The following is a 22,726-nucleotide window of genomic DNA, read 5'->3' as shown; positions in this document are numbered from 1 at the left end:
AGCCATGTCTGTTCAAAGTGGCATAATAAACTAAATCTAGCAGTCCAACATAGCAGCCACTGATCATCTTTTGGTGGTCCATATCTGGATCTGTAGGGAGAAGGAGCAAACTTTGTGGCACTTTAAAGAAAACACCCTTAAGGAAAAGAGGAAAACTGTTAATATTGAAAGTGGATTAACAGACATTGAGGGGTTATGGGAAATGGGAATATTTTTTCCCAGGATTCTGAGAATGTCTAAGTCCTAGGAGATGTTCCTAGCCTCTCTAAAGGTAAAGGGACCCCTGACCATTAGGTCCAGTCATGGCTGACTCTGGGGTTGCGGCGCTCATCTCGCTTTATTGGCCGAGGGAGCCGGGGTACAGCTTCTGGGTCATGTGGCCAGCATGACTAAGCTGCTTCTGGCGAACCAGAGCAGTGCACAGAAACACCGTTTACCTTCCCGCCGGAGGAAAGGTACTTGCACTTTGACGTGCTTTCAAACTGCTAGGTTGGCAGGAGCTGGGACCGATCAACGGAGCTCACCCTGTCACGGGGATTCGAACCGCCGACCTTCTGATCGGCAAGTCCTAGGCTCTGCGGTTTAACCCACAGCGCCACCCGCGTCCCTCTAGCCTCTCTAGTGAACAGGAATTTCCTGGTCTTTTGGGGAGAGATGTCATGAAATTAAACTGGGCTTCTGTCTCTAGTGCAGACATCCCATAAGTCCCCATGGTTATGTCTTGCAGTGGCCCTGAGCCCTCCACAGTTCTTGCATTTCTCCAACATCAGCCATGCCTCGGTCAGGGTCAATTGGGAGGCGGCTTCACATGCTGTGAAAAAGCACCGCGTAACGTACATCTCCAGCAGAGGGAGCAACACTGGAGAGGTGAGTAAGACTGTAAGAGCCACTATGCAGTATCCGAACAAGTTCTGTTGTTCTGCACCAACAACAGCTTGCTAGACATGTCGAAGGAGACAAAGAGACAATTATTCAGTGGTGCAGGCAATGCCTAAGACTTTCCTTACAGAGCAGAAGTTATTCTATCATCTTCCAGACAGCGAGGGCAATTAATGGTCTCTGCTGCTGGCGTCAAACAGCGAAACCCTACTAGAAGACACTCTGCAACCCTAACACTTTCTACATTTCAGGTGGATGTTCCTGGCAACGCATCCTTTGCTGTGCTGAAGCCTCTCTCGTCGTTGACGCAGTATTTTGTCAGCGTGATTTCCGTTTATGATGAAGGGGACTCCTTCCCTGTAACGGCCAATGTCACCACATGTAAGCAAGGGTTGTTCAGTTTGGGGAAATGCAGCCGTTGGAAGTCTAGGTGGTCCTCAAAGCTGCAGTTCTATATAATGTTGAACCACGTATTATGTTTCCAAGCACAATTCAAAGTGTTGGTGCTGACCTTGAAAGCTCTAAACAGCCTCAGTCCAATATACCTGAAGGAGCATCTCCACCCCCATTGTTCTGCTCGGACACTGAGGTCCAGTGCCGAGGGCCTTCTGGCAGTTCCCTCGCTGCGAGAAGCCAAGTTACAGGGAACCAGGCAGAGGGCCTTCTCAGTAGTGGCACCTGCGCTGTGGAACGCCCTCCCACCAGATGTCAAAGAGAACAACAACTACCAGACTTTTAGAAGACATCTGAAGGCACCCCTGTTTAGGGAAGTTTTTAATGTTGGATGTTTTAGTGTGTTTTTAATATTCTGCCGGGAGCCGCCAGATGGGCATGGTATAAATATATTATTATTATTATTATTATTATTATTATTATTATTATTATTATTATTATTATTATTATTGGAAATTGGATAGCTGGAACACCATCAGAGGTGTTGCGTTCTTTGAGCTTGCTGGTAGGATGAAAATTGGCCATATTAACCACAGTCGATACCCCAGTGTTAACCATGGCCTTAAACCAAAGTGACCCAAAGATTCTCCAGCTGAAAATGTCTACCTTGCCACAGACTTTTCTAAGCCTTTAAGGCAGGGATGTGAAACCTCTTGGTTCTTCAGGTGTTGCTAGACGACAGCTCCCATCAGCTTCACCCTCAAGCTCTGGGGAAGCAGTGCAGGCAGCGAGAGAGGCAGCCCTGAGAGGAAATATTTCCAGCGTGTGGAGCAAGGCTTTGTTTACGTATTCGCTGAAGTACTAAGGATGCTGAGCGTCTTGTGAGAGGAAGGGCTGTAGCTCAGTGGCAGAATGCATACCTTGCAGGTTCCAGGTTCAATCCCCAGGGATTGATGGGAGAGATTCCCACCTGACACACTGCCAGCCAGTGTTGACAACACTGAGCTGGTTAGACAAATGGTAGATGTGATTTCATACATTCCTAATTGGAAGCTGAGGTCAAACCATCTTGGAAGACAATTAGAAGGTGAGGCTGGAAGCCCATTGCAACAGAGGCTCTGGCACAGAAGAAAATCAAGAATAACAATTAGGTTGCCAGCAGGCCCTGCTGATAAGTTTTAACTTGTACAGCCGGAGACAAAAGCAGTAGTTTATATAGATATATGCACTTCATTAGCATAATGTCATTTTGTACAAAAATTACTTGTCAAATACAAAGGTTTTTTTAAAAAACACAACATATTTCAAGGTAGGTTTATACAATTCCATATAAACACCACTAAACGAAATGCTGACATTCACATGTTATAATAGTACATGCATACTAAGCCTAATAGAGAGATGTAAATATTTTCATTTAAATATTAACTTCAGAGCAAGAGCGAGTACATCTTCTGCTTCCCTTTCTTTCTATTTTAATGATGCAGATAATCTATTCCTTGTCCTGATTTTCTAAATTAAAAAAATCCTCTGCGATTCCATTTGGAAATTGGGAACAAGGCTTCTCTGGAACTTTGAGCACGGTTCAGCTTGCAAAATTCCTGAGTCCCCAGCACATCCATGAGAAACAATCTCTCCCCCAACTTTCCTTTTTAATAATATATACCGTATTTTTCGCTCTATAAGACGCACCAGACCACAAGACGCAGCTAGTTTTTGGAGGAGGAAAACAAGAAAAAAAAATTCTGAATCTCAGAAGCCAGATCAGCAAGAGGGATCACTGCGCAGTGAAAGCAGCAATCCCTCTTGCTGTTCTGGCTTCTGGGATAGCTGTGCAGCCTGCATTCGCTCCATAAGACGCACACACATTTCCCCTTACTTTTTAGGAGGGAAAAAGTGAGTCTTATAGAGCAAAAAATACGGTAATTATTTTCTCCTTGAATGCCCTTCCTGACTGAGTTTATTGCAGTTGCAAATGCCGAATGGAACCTCACTTCTCGCTCAAATGAAATAACAAGGCTTTAATTAATAATTGCAGAAATGTGACTTACCAGCCCTTCAGGATGGGCCTTTGTCATTTGGGGTCTGGAGAAGGGAAAGATGTGATGCTTCAAGGCAGCTGCCCGGTTGCCGCTCGACTCCCTTGCCATCTGCTCTGCTAGCTTGGTGGCAAGATGGCTTGGGCTCCTTGTGGCTGGGACAGAACGGACAGAGGCTGAACTTCAGTTAGGATAGATACTTTATTACGGTCGGAGACCAGCTTATAAAACACCCTTGGGGGTACAATCCCAGGAGGAAAACAAACATTTAAAACAATGTACAACAATAAATTTAAAATTTATAAATGCGATAAGCGTATAGACACTTAAAACTTTAAGATAAGCTACTGCAGAGAGATGACCCAGAGTCACCCATGGAATCGAGTTTGGGGATCCTCTTAACGAACTACAGTGGATGCTCGGGTTGCGAACATGATCCATGTGGGATGCACATTCGCAACCCGCAGCGGCACATCTGCGCGGGTTGCGATTCGGTGCTTCTGCGCATGCACGACCTCCAAAACCCGGAAGTAACCTGTTCCCGTACTTCCGGGTTTTGGAGCGTCCGTAACCTGAAAAAACGCAACCTGAAGCATCTGTAACCTGAGGTATAACTGTAGTTTGTGTCGGGGGATGGTCTGTGCCTACAGATCTGTACACAGAATCTGGTGACCATCCGGGTCTTCTTATGATCTTTGCCTAACAGGAAAAGGTTAAATTTTTGCTTTTCCGGGAGGTCAGTGAGCCTCACCAGCAGGGGATCAATGGTCTCACTATGTGCCTCTTCATAAAAGGGACATCTAAAGAACAAGTGCTCTGGGCTTCCTATATCCCCCAATGAAGAGGCACAAAGTCTCTGAGCATATGGGACTTTTTTAAAGGATCCTTCCAGGACCGGCGAGGGCAGAGCTGAGCTTCTGAACTTCAGTTTGTTCCTTCCCTCAGTAAAGGTGCCCCCACCCAGCCACCTGAAGGTCACCGAGCTCTCGCAAGGGGAGGTCCAGCTTGAATGGGAAGCATCTGCAGCGTCCGACGTGGTTGTCTACCAGATCAAATGGAACGTGATTGGGGAAAAGAGGGCGCAGGAGGTATGTCGCCACTCTGGGGAAGGCGGAGTAAGTTGAATCGGGCGAAGTCAGTCGGTAGAACGTGAGACTCTTAATCTCAGGGTTGTGGGTTTGAGCCTCACGTTGGGCAAATGATTCCACCTGGTTGGAATAGATGACCCGACTAAACATCAGGAAGAACTTTCTGACAGTAAGAGCTGTTAGATGGTGGGTGGAATGGTCTTCCTCAGGAGGTGGTAGACTCCCCTTCCTTGGAGGTTTTTAAGCAGAGCTTGGATGGCAAATTCTCATGGATGCTTTAGCTGAGATTCCTGCATTGCAGGGGGTTGGACTCTTCAGGGGGTTCCAACTCTTCAATTCTATGATTCTAAGTATCTTTGCATGCTACCATTTGGTAACAATATGGTGGCCTTTGCCAGTGCGTTGAATATATGTATATGTCACACAGGGAGGCTCTGATTTTGATTGGCAAAGTAGCCCTGTGAGAATAGGTGTATAGATCTCCCCTTTCTAAATTGAACCACCCAGATGCTATTAGGAAAAGGAAACGGAGCCTAGGACTTGCCGATCAGAAGATCAGTGGTTTGAATCCCTGTGACAGGGTGAGCTCCCATTGCTCGGTCCTTGCTCCTGCCAACCTAGCAGTTCAAAAGCACATCAAAGTGCAAGTAGATAAATAGGTACCGCTCTGGCAGGAAGGTAAACGGCGTTTCTGTGCACTGCTCTGGTTCGCCGGAAGCGGCTTAATCATGCTGGCCACATGACTCGGAAGCTGCATGCCGGCTCCCTCAGCCAATAAAGCGAGATGAGCGCCGCAACCCCAGAGTCAGCCACAACTGGACCTAATGGTCAGGGGTCCATTTACCTTTACCTTTACAGGTACTATATTCTACCCCCTCCCACTGCGGGGCCAACAGCATTGCCAAGGGGACAATAGAGATCTGGATAATGCCATAGGGGAAAGGGTTAAGCACCCCCTAACTGAGCACTAGCAGTCTCACCCAACTTTGAAGCTTCTTGCAAAAGATTTTTAAGTGGCCAGAAGATCCCATCAGAAAAGGGCTCTTTTGCACCACTTGTGATGGTTCGACTCCCAGAAGGCATTATGCACCCACAGCCTCCTCTTCATAAAAACATCGGCCAACTATGCAGATGCCTAGAATTCAGGTTGCCTTTGTTCTTCTCTCCCATAGCTGTCTGTTGCTGGAAATTTGGCGTCTTCTATTCTTCCTGGCCTGAAAAAGAACACCGAGTACCAGATCTCAATATGGGCGTATTACAGAGATGGGGCTCGGAGCGATACCATCTCTGTCCGGCACAAGATCAGTAAGTGAGCAGGAACAAGCAGTCTCTGTAATCTCAGGAGCTGGGACCTGATCGTGCTGGATAGCGTATAACTAAGCCATGAATGTGCCATTGAAGTGGAAAACCATGATAATCAGGAGTCAGGTGCTGCAGCAGAAAGCCTGGGGGCTGAGGGGGACTGGCTCTCTTACAGCCTGTGTCTATGGCAATATGAAGCAGTGGCTGGAAAACTATCTCTGAGTTGCCGTGACTGTAACCATGGAGGGAAGTGCTGACATGCTGGGCATGGAAACAGAACTATCAGCCGCTAACTCACATACACACACATTTTGAGGGCGCTTCCAGGCAACCTGTTTCTTGAGGGTTCATCCCGACTGGTATGCAGGCAGTGTTGTTGGCAATTTAACCGGCATTCATTATGATCTGTTTTGTGGGGAAGTGTTGCGTCAAAGCCAGGGTTATCTCACACTTCCCAGTGCGTCTCCCCCTCCTCTCTTTCCTTATTGCAAAAAGTTCTTTTGGGAGAAGTTGGTTCGTCTCACGAGAGCTGCCAAGCAACTGTGATTGTGCAACCCTAATTTGCTAGCTGGGATGTGGGTGGCGCTGTGGTCTAAACCACAGAGCCTAGGGTTTGCCGATCAGAAGGTTGGCGGTTCGAATCCCTGTGACGGGGTGAGCTCCCATTGCTTGGTCCCTGCTCCTGCCAACCTAGCAGCTCGAAAGCACGTCAAAGTGCAAGTAGATAAATAGGTACCGCTCCGGCGGGAAGGTAAACGGCATTTCTGTGCCCTGCTCTGGTTCGCCAGAAGTGGCTTAGTCATGCTGGCCACATGACCTGGAAGCTGTACGCTGGCTTCCTCGGCCAGTAAAGTGAGATGAGAGCTGTAACCCCAGAGTCGTCCATGACTGGACCTAACAGTCAGGGGTCCCTTTCCCTTTAATTTGCTAGTTGACAATTGAATCACATCTGAAAATGGCATCACAATCTACAGCTGCTTCTCTAAAGCTGCACCAAGTCTGGAGTAACAATTTCTCTGGGAAATAGTTGCCCCAGATCTTATTTATGCTGTTGGAACAGCCAGGGTTGATTACTGCAAAGTGTTGATATGTGGGGCTACCCTTGAAGACTGTGTGAAAATTGCAGTTAGTTCAGAATGCAGCTGTACTCAGTGGGAGCAGGTGTTGGGATTTTGCTACACCAGGGCTTAAAGAGCATTGCTGTTTGCTCGTCCATTTCTGATCATAATGAAAGGTTTCAGTGGAGATTTCTTTTTCTGAAACCCTTACACTAGCTTTCCCCAACCTAGATCACAACCTGGAGTATATGAGGCTTCCAGTATGTTTTCCCCTGATGACCTAAGTGGTCAGGCATGTCTGTGCAAGGGAACTTGGTCTTTCAGATAATCTGTTCCTGAGTCATTCAGGACTTCATTTTCCAGGAACAAGACATTGAACACGGCCTGGTAGCTATTTGGCAGCTGGTGAGTGACTGGCAGAATTAGTAAATATGAGAATGGAATAGGAGAAGGGGCTGGGGTGAGGGCTTGTGCCACTTATTTCAGATTAATGAAATGATAGTACAAGTGTAGAATCATTTGCTGGCAGTTCAAGGGCAAAAAAAAGAGAGAGAGAGAGAGAGAGAGAGAGAGAGGGGGGGGATACAATTTAATACATTTTCTTTGAGCTGTAAAGTCACACAGTACAGAGGGGTAATTGTGTTACAGCAACCCCCAAAAGGAGTCTTTAAAAAATAAATTATTTTATTATCGTTATGCAAAATATACAAAACATACAAAATGCATTGCATATAGTTCATGCACATTTCTTGATCCAATGAAAGCACGATAACAGAGAAAAAATGCAGATGGTTGTACATTTGTTGTTCCAAAATGCCGCAGGACAAAATCCATTTTCTCCTGAAACCATCAGCATTTGTCTCCCCTTGATTTCTCAGACATGCCAAATCTTCAGATACCAATTTTTGGGCAAGGGCTGTAGCTCAGTGGCATGCAGAAAATGGCGGGTTCAGTTCTAGTCAGTGTTGGACTAGAAATGTACTGAGTGTACTGAGCTAGGTGGACCAGTATCCTGACTTGGCACCAGGCAGCTTCCTACGTCTGCCTACTCATACTTGTAAACCATTTAGCAGCCATTCTGGCACCTAACGTGGTGCCTTCCAGAGTTGGACTCTATGTCCCATCATCCCTGACCACTGACCATGCTGACTTGGGGCTGATGGGAGTTGGAGTCCCACATTTGCAACTAGGGTTGCCAGATCTCCAGGTATGAACTGAAGTCCAGGTTTACCTGGCCAGGTGGCAGGTGAGGGGACTGAAGCTCCAGGTGGGCGATAGTACCTTTAATTTAAAATAAATAAAGAAAAGAAGACTGTGTTCATGTAGCTTGCAAGCTTTAGCCTGGCAGGCGCTAGCTGCAAAATATACCCTGGCTGTCAGGAGTTCAGCCTACACTTGAGTAGGACTCTGGCAGAGACACATGCCCGACTGGCATGTTCCCTCCCTCCTGGTCAATTGTTTGAGAGCTTCATAAGCTGTCTTCAGCCCGAACATCAAAGCGACCGATGTCAATCAACACTGGCACACTTAGGGATCCACAGAGTTTTCGCACCTTGCGTGACAGACCTCAGCAGCTCAGCATTTTGGCTAATCTACTTTATTTACATATAAACACACACAGAGCACTGCAACATGGCTCCCTCTCTCTCTAGCATCAGACAGCAAAGAGAAAAAGAACAAAGGACAATAGTCCCACCTCACAGAACACAGTAACACAAACATCCTGTCTCCGTCACTTCCCACGCTGTGGAGTCAAAACATACACCGTCATGTGAAAGACAAAAATCCCATGACTGCAATCATAGATCAGGAATTCTGCACTCCTCCGTTCCCCTCTCCCAATTAACCTCCATCGCCAAGAACCTCCTCTCATGAAATCACCAGCTGCCACCCCTAACTCTTAGGTTTGGGACCTGAAATCTCAGGCTCTGGGATACCCCTGAACCTAGCAACCTAATCACTATCCCTACCTTAGATCATGCAGCCATTAAATCTGCTTGCTCGCCACTTGCTGCAAGGCTCAGTGTTGCATTTGCAGTGACAGATTAGTCTTTGGACAGAGGCGACTTCTTGTTTACAATGATGCAGCAGTCTTTCAAGGCAGGGGAGCACACACACGAGCGCCTATCCAGAGTGCTGAATCACCCTTCACAAGCAGCACTCTCAGAAATGAAAGAGAAGTTGCCAGCCGGACCATGTGTCAAGGTAGAGACTGCTCCTTGCTTGGTACAAAAGGATGAGAGGTTAGAAAGGGTCGTCCCTGAAAGTCCCCCCTTAATTAATACTTCCTGACTAATGGCTTTGCTGGCAGTGAGCAGAACACCATTTACTTAATAGCCACCCTCTATTTCTCTCATTTAGCCAGGTTTTTTTTACGTTTGGGGGAGTTAGCTGAGACTCAGATTACCAGCTATCCTGGCACCTGCACCCTTTGCTTTGAGTCATATTTACTGATCTAGACTCTGCTTTTCGGCTCCAGTGCTCAAAATGGATCACGACAGGCAAAAATAGTATCTTTTTAATACATATTAAAGAAGAATTAACTTTGCCTGGAATCTTTAGAATAGCATAATTCAGGAGGAAACACTCAAGTGAATCATCTCTGCCAATCACTAGCAAGGCCAAAGGGTTTTCTGTAGAACAAAGTGTTCAGAGCACTCCAGAAGGGCCAAGTATATCAGATGGGAGGGAAATCTCAGCAAGCTCTATTACCGGTAGGTTATTTTTGATTAGGACGGCTGCTTGCGCACTGCCAGAACAAGAGGAAACGTACCATTGAAGAAGCGGACAAAAGGAGACACCAATTTGCATGAAATTTGCACATTTTAATTAGGTGCGCCACAGAATTCTGTCAGAAGTGGGAGTGGAAATTGCTGGGGTTGCCCCATGTCCAGAATGAAAATCAGCCCAGTGAATATGATCGAGAGCAGAGCAGATTTTGGGGAGGTGTGGTGTGGTTAGATGGGGATAAAATTTCAATATGCAAGGATAAATCCTTGCGCTAACTACCGTATTTTTCACCCTATAGGACGCACTTTTCCCCCTTCAAAAATGAAGGGGAAATGTGTGTGCATCCTATGAGGCAAATGCAGGCTTTCGCTGAAGCTTGGAGAGCGAGAGGGGTCGGTGCGCTCTCTCTCTTCAGGAAGCTATCCGTAAGTCTGGGGAGCCCGCGGGAGTTCCTGCAGGGTTCCCTAGGCTGTGGATAGCAGCCTGCTTGCCTGGAGCGCGGGGCGCGGAAGTTCCCATGGCTGGGGGGGGGGGAAATAATTTTTTTATTTCTTTATTTCCCCCCCAAAAAACTAGGTGTGTCCTATGGGGCGAAAAATACGGTAAACAAGCACCCGGAATACTTCCCTCAAGCTCCTACAAGAAGTTTTCTGCGCTGCTAACTCACTTCCCAACTGCTATAAAAATATTCCTAAAGAATATTTTAGTTGTGCAGCCTGCTTCTGTTAAATGAGAACTTTCAACAAAAGGTTCTTTGCTTCTCTGAGCTAAGTTTCTCATTCTCCCCCACCCCTGCCAGGCCCTAAAAGAGGGTTTTTTTTCATTTTCTTTCCAACAGCTCTAAGCATCTTGGGATATTCTATATGTTTCTGTTTTGCACCTGTTGTTCAATTTACTCTTCCTCGACCTTATAATTTTGGGCTCTCCCTAAGGTTCTGGGTTGTGTCCTTTTGAAAAGGATAGTTTTTTTTTAAAAAAAAAGGAAAGGAAAAGGAAATGTGATATCAACTTCAGTTTGCGAGGCACTTGAAAACAGGCAAAGAGATTCTCTCAAGAATTGGTGAACTTCAAAGGTCACCGTTGAAGTGTTCCAGAAGTTGTAAGCTCGGCAGGAGGCAAGGCAGTGCAGGCTTCCCCTCCCCTGGTTGTCCCAGGAGAAAACATTTCTCACTGAAGTTTCTGAATAAAAGTGAGGCTTGTCCAAAGCCTGGCTTTCTGATGTGGAACAGAATAGCTGCTCTTCGAGTCTGAAGCTAAATTCGTTGCAGGGGGCTGTGGAAGAGAAAGGATGAATCCTTGGCAACGGATAAGGCATTTTATTTATGTAACAATATTAACATGACGCTTACTTGACTGAAGATCGCTTAATGGTTTACAAAGGGCAATCTGAAATATCCATTAAAAAAAATAATAATCCCACATGCTTTGGAGATGGGGGAGGGGGGAGCCAGGACTGTTTAAAGTGGTAAGATAATGATTTTGATGTGTGGTGCAGTTGGGGGTCTTAGCATCGTTTGTGATAATTAAGCAGAAATGTTGACCTTCTGAGCAGAAAGATGGGATATGAATACATTAAAACTAGCAAGCAAATAAATTATCAAGGTGTGGGAGGATATATCCTGGGTGCACATCTTGGTATTGTCAATTATTCATTGACTAGCAAAAAATAATGCCCAACATACGTGTGCCTGGCGTGCTCTGGTCCATGGGGTCATGAAGAGTCGGACACGGCTAAACGACTAAACAACAACAAAACAACAAGTGTGTGCATGTGTGTGATGTGTGCAAAAAGGCCTAAATACTGCAGAGACCTTGCTCTGTGCATGTGTGTTGTAAAGTAGTTCTGTGTAAGGCACATTAACCTCCATAGGGTTTTTATCAGAGGTGGAGAAACACACTTTGTCCCCACTCCCCCAACCTGAATCTTCAGGTAGGGTGGGAAAAGATCTCTTTGGAAACCAAGGAGGGCTGCACAGTGTGTTCTTCATCCTTGAGTCCCCTGATGGGACTACAACTCCCATCATCCTTAGACCAATGGTTACCAACGATGGGAGTGGTAGTCTAACCATCTCTGGGAACACAAGGGTGAAGAAGGCTGGTGTAGACCATTCCATCTAGAGAAAGGTAGATGGATTCAATGATCTGCTTTGGTATAAGGCAGCTTCCTGTGTTTCTAGGTTGTGAGTGAATGGCAGAAGTGAATGGCAGTCTTCTGTTATATAGGAGAAAGTAAAGGGATATATCTGGGGGTGAACTGGGTGGATCTGAACTAAGGATGGATGGATCTGTCAATTTCGGTCTCTCTATTTTTTCTAGACATAAGTTTAGTTCTCCGCATTTCTGCATTGCATAGCTTTTTAAACAACAACAACACGCAACTCCATGAGCATTTTACTGCAAATCTCTCCGAACATACCCACTTTTGTATGCAATCTTTCCTAATATGCATTTTCTTTTGCAAGCAATTCCCTCTAATACAATGCATTTCATAGAATCATAGAATCATAGAGTTGGAAGAGACCACAAGGGCCATCGAGTTCTACCCCCTGCCAAGCAGGAGGTTGGACACATTTTCTTGAAACAGATGCATTTTACAGACAAGGCTGAATTTGAGAACCACGCTGCAAAAAATCTGGGCAGTGTGAATTTCAAGGGAATTTTTCCCACTTGCATGAAAAGTTCAAATTCAGTAGTTTTGCTTTAAAATCTGAACCCGAATCTGTGCCCCAAATTGCCTCTTATTTGCCTTGTCCCATAATGTTCAAAGAGATCCATTGAACTAGCCTTCCATCTGCCTAACTCTGACCTTATTCTGTATCTCACAACAATGAATATTTCTCTCTCTCTCTCTCTCTTTTAAAAAAACCTACAGTACTAGATAAAACAATATAATCTCCGTAGTCAAAAACCTACCAGTGCATTTTGAACACATCTTAATAATACTGAAAGACCCCGTTGCCTGGCTACAAAGTACCTGTAAGTTAGATGGAAGACTGAAGAACAGGAAGGATGATAATCACTCAGAAACATTCTCCAACCACATCGTCTCTCTTTTATTGCTCACCATACTGTCTACTTCACTTGAGGACTTGTGGTTCTTCTGTCTGGCTTGCAAATTTGGATGCTGTGTTTTGCCAGAAAGTTGCTTAGCCCCTCTTGAAAAGATAAGGCGGGAGAGGGAGGGTTTGTTTGCTTTTTTAATCAAGGAAGATTTAAGACGGCTGGCACAGATGGCACCCCTTGTGCCAGGGAACATTTGTTCCCTTCTGGGCAGCCTCAAACCCCTGACCTTTCTTTCCACCTGTCAAAACCATGTTGTCAAGATTCTGCAGGGCCTGCGGGACCTTTCAGAGCAAATCCCTCCTCCAAGAGCTCCGCTTACTTTCCCTCAGCTTGTTAGGATTTCCTGGGATGCGTCTCGAGGGCTGCTGCAGATTGGGCCAGATGCCATTTGCTGCCAAATGATCGATTTGTTCATCTCCTCTTTGACACATTCACAGGAGACGAGTGTCTCCACAAAAGTGGAAGCCACATTTTCCAGCAACGTGCATGTCAAGCTATCGTTTTTACATCTTTAGGATTAATGCATCTACCATTTTGAAGACTAGGATTTCCAGATATTTGCTACCTACCCATGATGCTGAGGCTGGCACAGAGGTAGGATGGTGAGACCCAACAGAAATCATGACCTCTGAACAGTATGTCAGAAGTTCAGCCTACACTCGAGTAGGATCCTGGCAGAGACACATGCCCGACTGGCATGTTCTCTCCCTCCTGGTCTTTCATTCGGGAGCTTCAAAAGCTATCTTCAGCCCAAATATCACAGCGACCGATGCCAACCAACACTGGCACACTTAGGGATCCACAGAGTTTGTGCTTCATGCGTGACAGACCTCAGCAACTCAGCATTTTGGCTAATCTACTTTATTTACATATAAACACACACGGAGCACTGCAACATGGCTCCCTCTCTCTCTAGCCTCAGACAGCAAAGAGAAAAAGGACAATAGTCCCACTTCACGGAACACAGTAACACAAACTTCCTGTCTCCGTCACTTCCCGCTCTGTGGAGTCAAAACATATACCGTCATGTGACAGACAACAATCCCATGACTGCAATCATGAAGCAGGAATTCTAACATGAATACCAGTTTCTGGGAATCACAAGAGGGGAGATTGAGCTTAGGTCCTGCTTTCAGGGTTCCCACAGGCATCTGGTGGCCCAGTGCGATGCTGGGATACATGGTCCTTTGGTCTGATTCATCAAGGCTTTTCTTATGTCCTCATGGTGAGGGTTGAGGACTATGGCACTATATATTAAGGCTGTCTGTAAAACTGGCCAGGGATAATAGAGCACTCCAGCTGAAGACTCCATAGATCACCCTTACCCAGCCAGATGTTTTGAGCTACAATTCCTATCAGCCCAAGCCAGCGTGGCCAATGGTCAAGAATGCCAGGAATTGTAGCCAAGACATCTGGAAGGCACTAGGTGGGGGAAGTCCAAAACCTCTGGAGGACATCAGGCTAGAGAACACCTGCCTTAGGCTACTGGTTTGGGGGCAGAAAATAACCTCTGCTCCCTCTCACCATTCCTTTTCCTGAATGGGAGAAGGTTAGCTACAAAGGAGCTTGGTGACCTTTGCATATTCCTCTGTGCAGATGGCACTGTGGTCTAAACCACTGAACCTCTTGGGCTTGCTGATCAGAAGGTCACGGTTTGAGTCCCCATGATGGGGTGAGATCCTGTTGCTCTGTCCCATCTCCTGCCAGCTTAGCAGTTTGAAAGCATGCCAGTGCAAGTAGATAAATAGGTACCACTGCGGCAGGAAGGTAAAAGGCGTTTGCGTGTGCTCTGGCTTCCATCACGGTGTCCATTTGTGCCAGAAGCGGTTTAGTCGTGCTGGTCACATGACCTGGAAAGCTGTCTGTGGACAAATGGTGGCTCCCTCCGCCTGAAAGTGAGATGAGCACCACAACCCCATAGTCGCCTTTGACTGAACTTAACCATCTAGGGGTCCTTTAATCTTTTTTTACCTTATTCCTCTGTAGGAAAGGTTGCAATTTGGGATTGGTAGCACAAATCCCGTAAGATTGCTTCTGTTCAGAAGAACCGGAAGCTTAGGCACCTATCTTTTCCTTTGAATGACATATTTTTGCTTGGATTCCACATTTTTATGACTACTGCTCCTTTTTTTAAAACCTACTCTCCATTATTTTTTGTGCCCCCTAACTTGAAACAAACAGAAGAAAGGGGATGCCCCAGTTTTTAATATCTAGCAAAGAGGATGATCTTCTACTTCCCCAGAAAAGGGATAAGATTATGAGAAGTTCTCCTGGAAAAGTGGGGCACTTGCAGAAGACCTTTCCAGAGGATGTCTGGCATACATCTTGTGAGTTTATGTATATATTAGAATTTTGGGGGATTCAGGAGTTTGAATATCTACTCCAGGGCTGACCTTATCCCCTTTGGTCTGCTTCACATCACAGAGAGAGAGAGGTCAACTTCTCCAGTCATAAAGCTCTTCTGCCTCTCCTTGGCTGCTTGGAGAGCAGCTATAGCCCAGAGCAAAATATAGTCGATATTCCTTTGGTTTGGCTTCAGTGAAACAGAGAACTAGCAAAAAAAAGGAGGGGAATCAATGAGGTTCCACGTGAGGTATGGAAAGCTTCAGTATAACATTCAAAGATGACCTCAGGCTCCGCTGGAAGCGGGAAAGGAACACTTATATTTCTATTTCCATTACAGGCAAAGGTTTAGCAAGGAAAATGCTGCACCCTGGTCAGCAACAAGGATGACCTTGTTTGTCCTCTATATTATGGAGAAGGACGAGTGGATCTATTAACTCAAAACTTTTCTCCATCTCTCTCTCTCTCTCTTTAAAAAAAAACCTCATCAGTTCAACATATTTCTTTATGAGTTTGCTATTTAAAAAATGCACACCAAAGTCCCTGTGAAAATTTGTTAGCATTTTTCAAGCTATTTCATCTAATATAATGCATTTGTTATATATACAGTGGTGCCCCGCAAGACGAATGCCTCGCAAGACGGAAAACTCGCTAGACAAAAGAGTTTTCCGTTTTGGAGGTGCTTCGCAAAACGAATCTCCGATGGGCTTGCTTCGCAAGACAAAAATGTCTTGCCAGTTCCTGCGGGGTTTTTTCCCTTCCCCCCTTTTTTCTAAGCCGCTAAGCCGCTTATCCGTTTATCCGCTAAGCCGATAAGCCGCTAAAAGCCGCTAATAGCGCTAATCTGCTAATCCGTCAATGGGCTTGCTTCGCAAGACAAAAAAACCGCTAGACGAAGAGACTCACAGAACGGATTCTTTTCGTCTTGCGTGGCACCACTGTACATACTTTTATACACATTTCTTAGTCAGTGAACTGCATCGTAAAATTCTCAGAAGGGACTTCTCAACTTGGGTGCTAGAACAACAACAACAGCCTTTGCCATAGAGAGCTTGAAGATACAACTGGTTATGGAGCTCACTTTGATGCACCCTCTAGCAACTCACTGGAATTACTATATTTATTTCTTATAGCTCAAGAAAAAGGATGGTATTCATGTATATTTTTGCATTACTGCAAGGAATAGCACTAGAGCAAAGGGACTTCTCACCATGCAAACCCTGTACCATCACCAAATCTGCTCTGAAGAGTTTGGGGGAAAACCAGAATAGATTTAGGGGTCATGCAGGGGTAGGAGAGGGACACGGGTGGCGCTGTGGGTAAAACCTCAGCACCTAGGACTTGCCGATCGCATGGTCGGCAGTTCGAATCCCCGCGGCGGGGTGAGCTCCCGTCGTTTGGTCCCAGCTCCTGCCCACCTAGCAGTTCGAAAGCACCCTTAAGTGCAAGTAGATAAATAGGTACCGCTTTCTAGCAGGAAGGTAAACGGCATTCCGTGTGCTGCTCTGGTGCCGGTTGCCGGAGCAGCTTCGTCACGCTGGCCACGTGACCCGGAAGTGTCTGCGGACAGCGCTGGCCCCCGGCCTCTTAAGTGAGATGAGCGCACAACCCTAGAGTCTGTCAAGACTGGCCCGTATGGGCAGGGGTACCTTTACGTTTACAGGGGTAGGAGAAGTGGGCACAGTTCCATTTCACAAGGAGAAAACCCACCACTGATGGAAAAATCTACTTAGTGCTGTGTTGAATACAACCCAGTGCTGTTAGGGAGAAACAAATCCTCCCAATTCTGTTCCTTTCTTGTTCCTCTGGTTTCCGCTGTCCCGTTTTCTAATCACCCAAAGTCCTGGTTTAATCAAGATAACTTCCAAATTTAACTCCAGGTTTGGCACATTCAAAATTCTTATTCAGCCTAAGAGCATGAGGAGCCAAGCCAAAGTCAGCACCTTGGAGAGAGATCAAAGGATGGTTTCATGACCACAAATGATGCTCCTGCAGCTAAGGCCAAGTATCCAAGATGCCCCAGGAAGGTGCTGGACTGCTGCAACTATTTGAGGGCTAGGTAGTGATTGACAGGAGGCTCCACCCTCTGAAGCCTGAGTCCTGGCCAGTTAAAAGAGCCATTGCAGCTGTTGGCTCCTTTGAGGTAATGGGGCTTCCACCTGTGGAAATCTCTCCTTGGGGACTATGGATCAACCATCAGATTCCAGTAGCAGGAGGTATCTCCTCAGGGTTCAGGACAAGAGAGACATGCTCTGGTACCTGTGGACCCCTGCAGGATGGACCAGGATGTGGTTCCATCTTCTCCAAGGAGCTGAAATTGATGGAGGACTCTTTTTTTTGAGGAATTCTGGTCCAGGGTCAGGACATAATGTGCTCTCGGTGCATTTACCCCATTTGAACTCCAGCACTCCTTTTCTAGAAAGTAGGCACCGGAATGTAAAACAAGATAAGAGGGCTGGCTCTTCCCCCGTTGTTCATGAGGCTGGCGCGGCTGCACAGAACCCCGTGTTGTTTACTAAGCTCCTCTCCTTTGTCTTTGATCAAATATACATGCTGCCTTAGGACACACTCTGTACAGTTTTGCACTCGTCTTTTGGGACTCCCGTCTCATCTTAGCAGTTCCTTTTCAGAGAGACTCTGCTGAAGCTTTCCTTCATTCACCTAAACAATCAAGCTCCTCAAAGATCTTGTTCTCTCCTGTACTCCCAGCCTCAAAGGTAACTTTTGCCTCTCCCCCCCCCGAACCCCCTGTCTCAATTTGCGATGTTCTCTCTTCTTTCTGGCAGCTGAAAAGCAAACAGTTCTCTAATGAGCTACACAGCAAGCAACTTTTGGACATAGTGAGGCACTACGGAAGCTTCATCCAGTTAGGCCAGAAGTGTCCAGATTTGCCCTCCCCAAACCCCCCAGAAGTCATGAGTCTGGATGACAACACTACAATCTTCTGCAGAATCCAAAGACCAGGCAATATTTTTTTTTTTTAAAAAAGGAATAATGTCTCAGACAAGGCTATGCAGCAAAGTGGAACTGATGCTAATTGATCATCCTTTGCTCACCATCAGAAATGATTGGTGGAGAAGTTCTCTTGCAGTTTATCATAATCACGGTAATGTGCCTTGATGGCTGGAGAATCTCACCCCCTGCCTTTGGAAAGTGACACCCTTTAGGCACCAGAGGAAAAATTTGAAACAAGTTTGCAATTTGAACTGATAATTGAGTCTTAAAGAGTAATTTTCTCCAGTGCTCTAGCCAGCTAGCCATGCTTTTATTTTAGCAAAATTTATATACCACTTGATTGTAATAAAATGTTGGCGGTCTGAATCCACACGGTGGAATGAGCTCCCATTGCTCTGTCCCAGCTCCTGCCAACCTAGCAGTTTGAAAGCACACCAGTGCAAGTAGATAAATAGGTACTGCTGTGGTGGGAAGGTACCGTATTTTTTGCTCTATAAGACGCACCAGACCACAAGACGCACCTAGTTTTTGGAGGAGGAAAACAAGAAAAAAAATATTCTGAATCTCAGAAGCCAGAACAGCAAGAGGGTTCGCTGCGCAGTGAAAGCAGCAATCCCTCTTGCTGTTCTGGCTTCTGGGATAGCTGCGCAGCCTGCATTCGCTCCATAAGACGCACATACATTTCCCCTTACTTTTTAGGAGGGAAAAAGTGAGTCTTATAGAGCAAAAAATATGGTAAATGGCATTTCTGTGTGCTTTGGCACTTGTCACGGTGTCCTGTTGTACCAGAAGTGGTTTAGTCATGCTGGCCACATGACCCGGGAAGCTGTCTGCGGACGAACACCGACTCCCTCGGCCTGAAAAGGAAGATGAGTGCTGCAACCCCAGAGTTTCCTTTGACGGGACTTAACTGTCCAGGTGCCCTTTATCTTTAACCTTAATAAAATGGCAATATGGTTTGCAAGAAACATTAAAATCACCAACGCAAAACGGTTAAAAACAAGTAGTTAAAAACATTCAGAAGACAATTGAAATTGACAGTGGACTAAAAAGAAATTAAACATGGCAACAACTTTTCTTTTCACACAGCTGCCAAGAATCCACCCAGCAACCTCTTTGTGGACTCAGAAACACCCAGCAGCTTCCAGGTCCACTGGGATCCTCCAGAGGGCGCTGTGCAGCACTACAGACTCAGCTATGCTCCCGAGAGTGGAACCAAGCACCAAGGAACGGTAAGTTTTTTTGCAGGGGGTGGAGCTTGGGGAGATGGGGTGTGGCTTCCTTGTGGGACACTTCCTTACTTGATTGATGTGACCCACAGCCACACAAGACTCAGAGTTGCCTATGCTAAAATGCACAAGCAGTTCAGCAGTGAATAGCATGCAAAGATGACATAAATTAAAAACGTTAACAGTTTAATTGTTTTGGAAAATAAATTTTTTTAATTGAAAACAAACAAACCAAATACGTTAAGTTTCAGAGCCAAAAGCCCAAGAAGAGTCATAGAAAGATTTTGCTTCCACTCACTTTAATTCATCTTATAGGGTTGCTGTGAGGAAAGAAATAGGTGGGGGGAAACCCATTTTCTCCTCACAACCAACCCTATAAGATGAATTAAAGTGAGAGGTTGCGGCTGATCCAAAGTCACCCAGAAAGTTTCATGGCTGAGAGGACATTGGTGTCAGGAGTTCAGCCTACACTCGAGTAGGACCCTGGCAGAGACACATGACCGACCGGCATGTTCTCTCCCTCCTGATCTATCATTCAGGAGCTTCAAAAGCTTTCTTCAGCCCGAACATCACAGCGACCGATGCCAACCGACACTGGCACACTTAGGGATCCGCTGAGTTTGTGCACCTTGCGTGACAGACCCCAGCAACTCAGCATTTTGGCTAATCTACTTTATTTACATATAAACACACAAGGAGCACTGCAACATGGCTCCCTCTCTCTCTAGCATCAGACAGCAAAGAGAAAAAGAACAAAGGACAATAGTCCCACTTCATGGAACACAGTAACACAAATATCCTGTCTTTGTCACTTCCCACTCTGTGGAGTCAAAACATACACCGTCATGTGAAAGACAGCAATCCCATGACTGCAATCACGGAGCAGGAATTCTAACAGTTTGGACCTGGGTCCCCATCATTCCTAGTCTGGCTTCCTAAGTGCTATGCTATGTCAGCTCATTTAGCTAATTATGCTAAATTATGATGCTCGCTGGGTGACTTTGTGTTGGCCATTCTTTCTCAGCTTGAACTACCTCTCAGGAATGTGTGTGACAAGGTTACGCGCTGTCCTGAGCTCCTTTGAAAACTGGTGAGGGAAATAATGGCAAATAGGGTAGAGATTTTTATTTTTTATTTTTTAAAAAAAGTTATTCACAGTATAAATGTCCCGTTGCAATGATACATATATTTTGTGGGCCTTGGGTCCAATCACTGAATAATTTGCTGGATGAAAAAAAATTAAAATTGCACGAAGGATGTTTACTTGCATGGACTTTTGAGTCACCCGAAATGGAGTATTTTGTTAGGGTTGCAAAAATTGCAGCTTCTGCTTTCCACAGATAACTGTTTCTGGGAGGAGCAGGTCAATCACTCTTCACTCACTGCTTCCTAATCGATTGTACATGGTGACGGTTTCCGCAGTCTATCTCACCGGAGAAAGTGACCCTGTATCGACCATAGGCCAGACAGGTAGGCAAAACAGTGCGCTCAGCCCTAGGTTTTGGAGGGCCTTGCAGGGCTGTTGTCATGGGGGCCCCAGCTGCAGTGTGGGCCTCTGGGATTACAGGTATGACATGCTCTTTCCCCCACAGGGCATCCCTTCCCCAGCTGACGAAATCATCCCTCCCCTGCGCTCCCCCAGTGCGTGGCTGAACTATGGGAGCGGAGAGGTCTTTGGCCCCCTCTACGTTTGCGGGCAGGGGCCGATGCTGAGTGGACTGAGGAAGCCAAGTGTAGTGCCGTTCGATGGCTTGCTCCTCTGGAGTGCGAGAGACGAAGCTGCACTGTGCTGGGCTCCGCACTCGGCACATGCCAGTAATGGGCGCAAAAGCAGGCAGACCAACAAATGCACATTTGTCCTTTGACTTTTATCCTCCTAAAGGAGGACTGGTGAGGGGCGTGGCCTGGAGAGAGGGGGTGTGGCCTGTGGAGATTTCTGAGGACCAGACAGAAATAATAATAATAATAATAATAATAATAATAATAATAATAATAATAATATATTATACAGACATACCTCGTGTTGCATTTGCTTCAGGTTGAGCGTTTTCAGGTTGCGTCCCACGGCGACCTGGAAGTACTGGAAATGGTTACTTCCAGGTTTCGCTGCTCACGCATGCGCAGACACTCAAAATGACGTCACGCGCATGTGCAGAAGTGACAAATCGCAACCCATGCATGTGCAGACGCGGGTTGCATTCTGCTCATGTTGCAAACGGGGCTCCGGAATGGATCCCATTCGCAACCAGAGGTACCACTGTATATACCCCGCTCATCTGGCTGGGTTTCCCCAACCACTCCGTGTTAGGATATTTCCGTTCCACCTTAAAAGGGAGCAGGCTGTGAGTCACAGAGTCTGCGTATTTCCTGTTCACAGGATGTTTATGTTTTCTGTTGCTTTCGTTTTCTCTGTGTCTGGAGACACTGATGCAGGCAGTCATGTTTTTCTTTGTTCTGATCAACGCTGAATAAAACTTGTAAATAATGCTCTCCTGCGTGCAACTTCTGCTGTGAATTATCTGCTGATAGAGTGTGCATGAGCTCTGGAATGTGGCAAGCTATTTCTGGAAACTCGTGTCACTAATTGCTGATACTGTAGCTACGGGAGATCGATGGATCGTCCAGCAGCCGGCTTGGGGGCCATGATGGACTTTGTCTCCCTGGCAGTATCCCAACACTCCGGGCAGCTCCCAACAGAATATTAAAAACACTATAAAACTTCAAACATTAAAAACTTTCCTAAACAGGGCTGCCTGTTCAGATGTCTTCTAAAAGTCAGATAGTTTTTTATTTCCTTGACATATGGTGGGAGGGTGTCCCACAGGGCGGGTGCCACTACCGAGAAGGCCCTCTGCCTGGTTCCCTGTAACCTCACTTCTCGCAGGGAGGGAATCAGCAGAAGGCCCTCGGCGCTAGACCTCAGTGTCCAGGCTGAACAATGGGGTGGAGACGCTCCTTCAGGTGTACTGGGCTGAGGCCGTTTAGGCTTTAAAGGTCAGCACCAACACTATGAATTGTGCTCAGAAACATACTGAGAGCCAATGTAGGTCTTTCAGAACTGGTGTTATATGGTCCCAGCAGCCACTCTCAGTCACCAGCTGCCGCATTCTGGATTAGTTGTAGTTTCTGGGTCATCTTCAAAGGTAGCCCCAAGTAGAGCGCATTGCACAGAGGGCCACATTTAACTAGGCCTGAGCTTCCTCATCCCTGAGCTACATAAGCACCTATTCTTATCTTTCCCGTAGCTTCTCTTTTGGCCAGACTGCCCACAATAAGAGGATCTTACCCTTTCAAAGCTGAAGGTAAGGCAATTTATTTTTGCTACTTTACCAGTTTTACCTGTGTCGTGGTGATTTCCCCTCTTTTTTGTGCCTTTCTAATTTTATTTTTGTTTGGTACAGACATCAAGCAACTTTGACAGGAGATGGAAGGGTACCTTCAAAATCCAGTATCAATGTTTTGACGATTGCTGGATTTTCATATTCTTTCTAGTCCCTCATCCCTTTCCTGGCATCATTCGCACAATTTTCCTGGAGCTCTTTAAGCCACAAATGGGTCCCTCCCTCCTTCTCTCCCAAATGCATATCCAAGGTGAAACAAATGCAAATTCACAAGGTGTAGAGTTATTTTCAACAAATGTCTGGCAT

The 22,726-nt window shown here is 46.0% G+C and overlaps 1 protein-coding gene and 1 long non-coding RNA gene across 2 annotated transcripts in view; one reads left to right on the top strand and one right to left on the bottom strand.

Moving 5' to 3' along the window:
- Positions 1 to 22,726, top strand: part of COL20A1 (collagen type XX alpha 1 chain) — a 141,200-nt gene that overhangs the window by 47,003 nt on the left and 71,471 nt on the right. Inside the window, exons 15-21 of the mRNA XM_081195997.1 lie at positions 728 to 867; positions 1,131 to 1,260; positions 4,257 to 4,399; positions 5,572 to 5,704; positions 18,940 to 19,082; positions 20,420 to 20,549; positions 22,325 to 22,381. Of these exons, the coding sequence (XP_081052123.1) occupies positions 728 to 867; positions 1,131 to 1,260; positions 4,257 to 4,399; positions 5,572 to 5,704; positions 18,940 to 19,082; positions 20,420 to 20,549; positions 22,325 to 22,381 (876 nt within the window). The remainder of the gene's footprint in view (positions 1 to 727; positions 868 to 1,130; positions 1,261 to 4,256; positions 4,400 to 5,571; positions 5,705 to 18,939; positions 19,083 to 20,419; positions 20,550 to 22,324; positions 22,382 to 22,726) is intronic.
- Positions 1,765 to 12,664, bottom strand: LOC308588375. The gene is made up of 3 exons (XR_014008671.1): positions 12,464 to 12,664; positions 3,324 to 3,466; positions 1,765 to 2,390 (listed from the first exon to the last, which is right to left on the bottom strand). It is a non-coding gene; the product is annotated as an uncharacterized lncRNA (long non-coding RNA).

This window comes from Podarcis bocagei (genome assembly GCF_964188305.1).
Source record: "Podarcis bocagei genome assembly, chromosome: 5".
Classification (NCBI taxonomy): Eukaryota; Metazoa; Chordata; class Lepidosauria; order Squamata; family Lacertidae; genus Podarcis; species Podarcis bocagei.
Note: the sequence above shows the minus strand (reverse complement) of the source record. Positions and strands in the feature narration are given on the sequence as shown.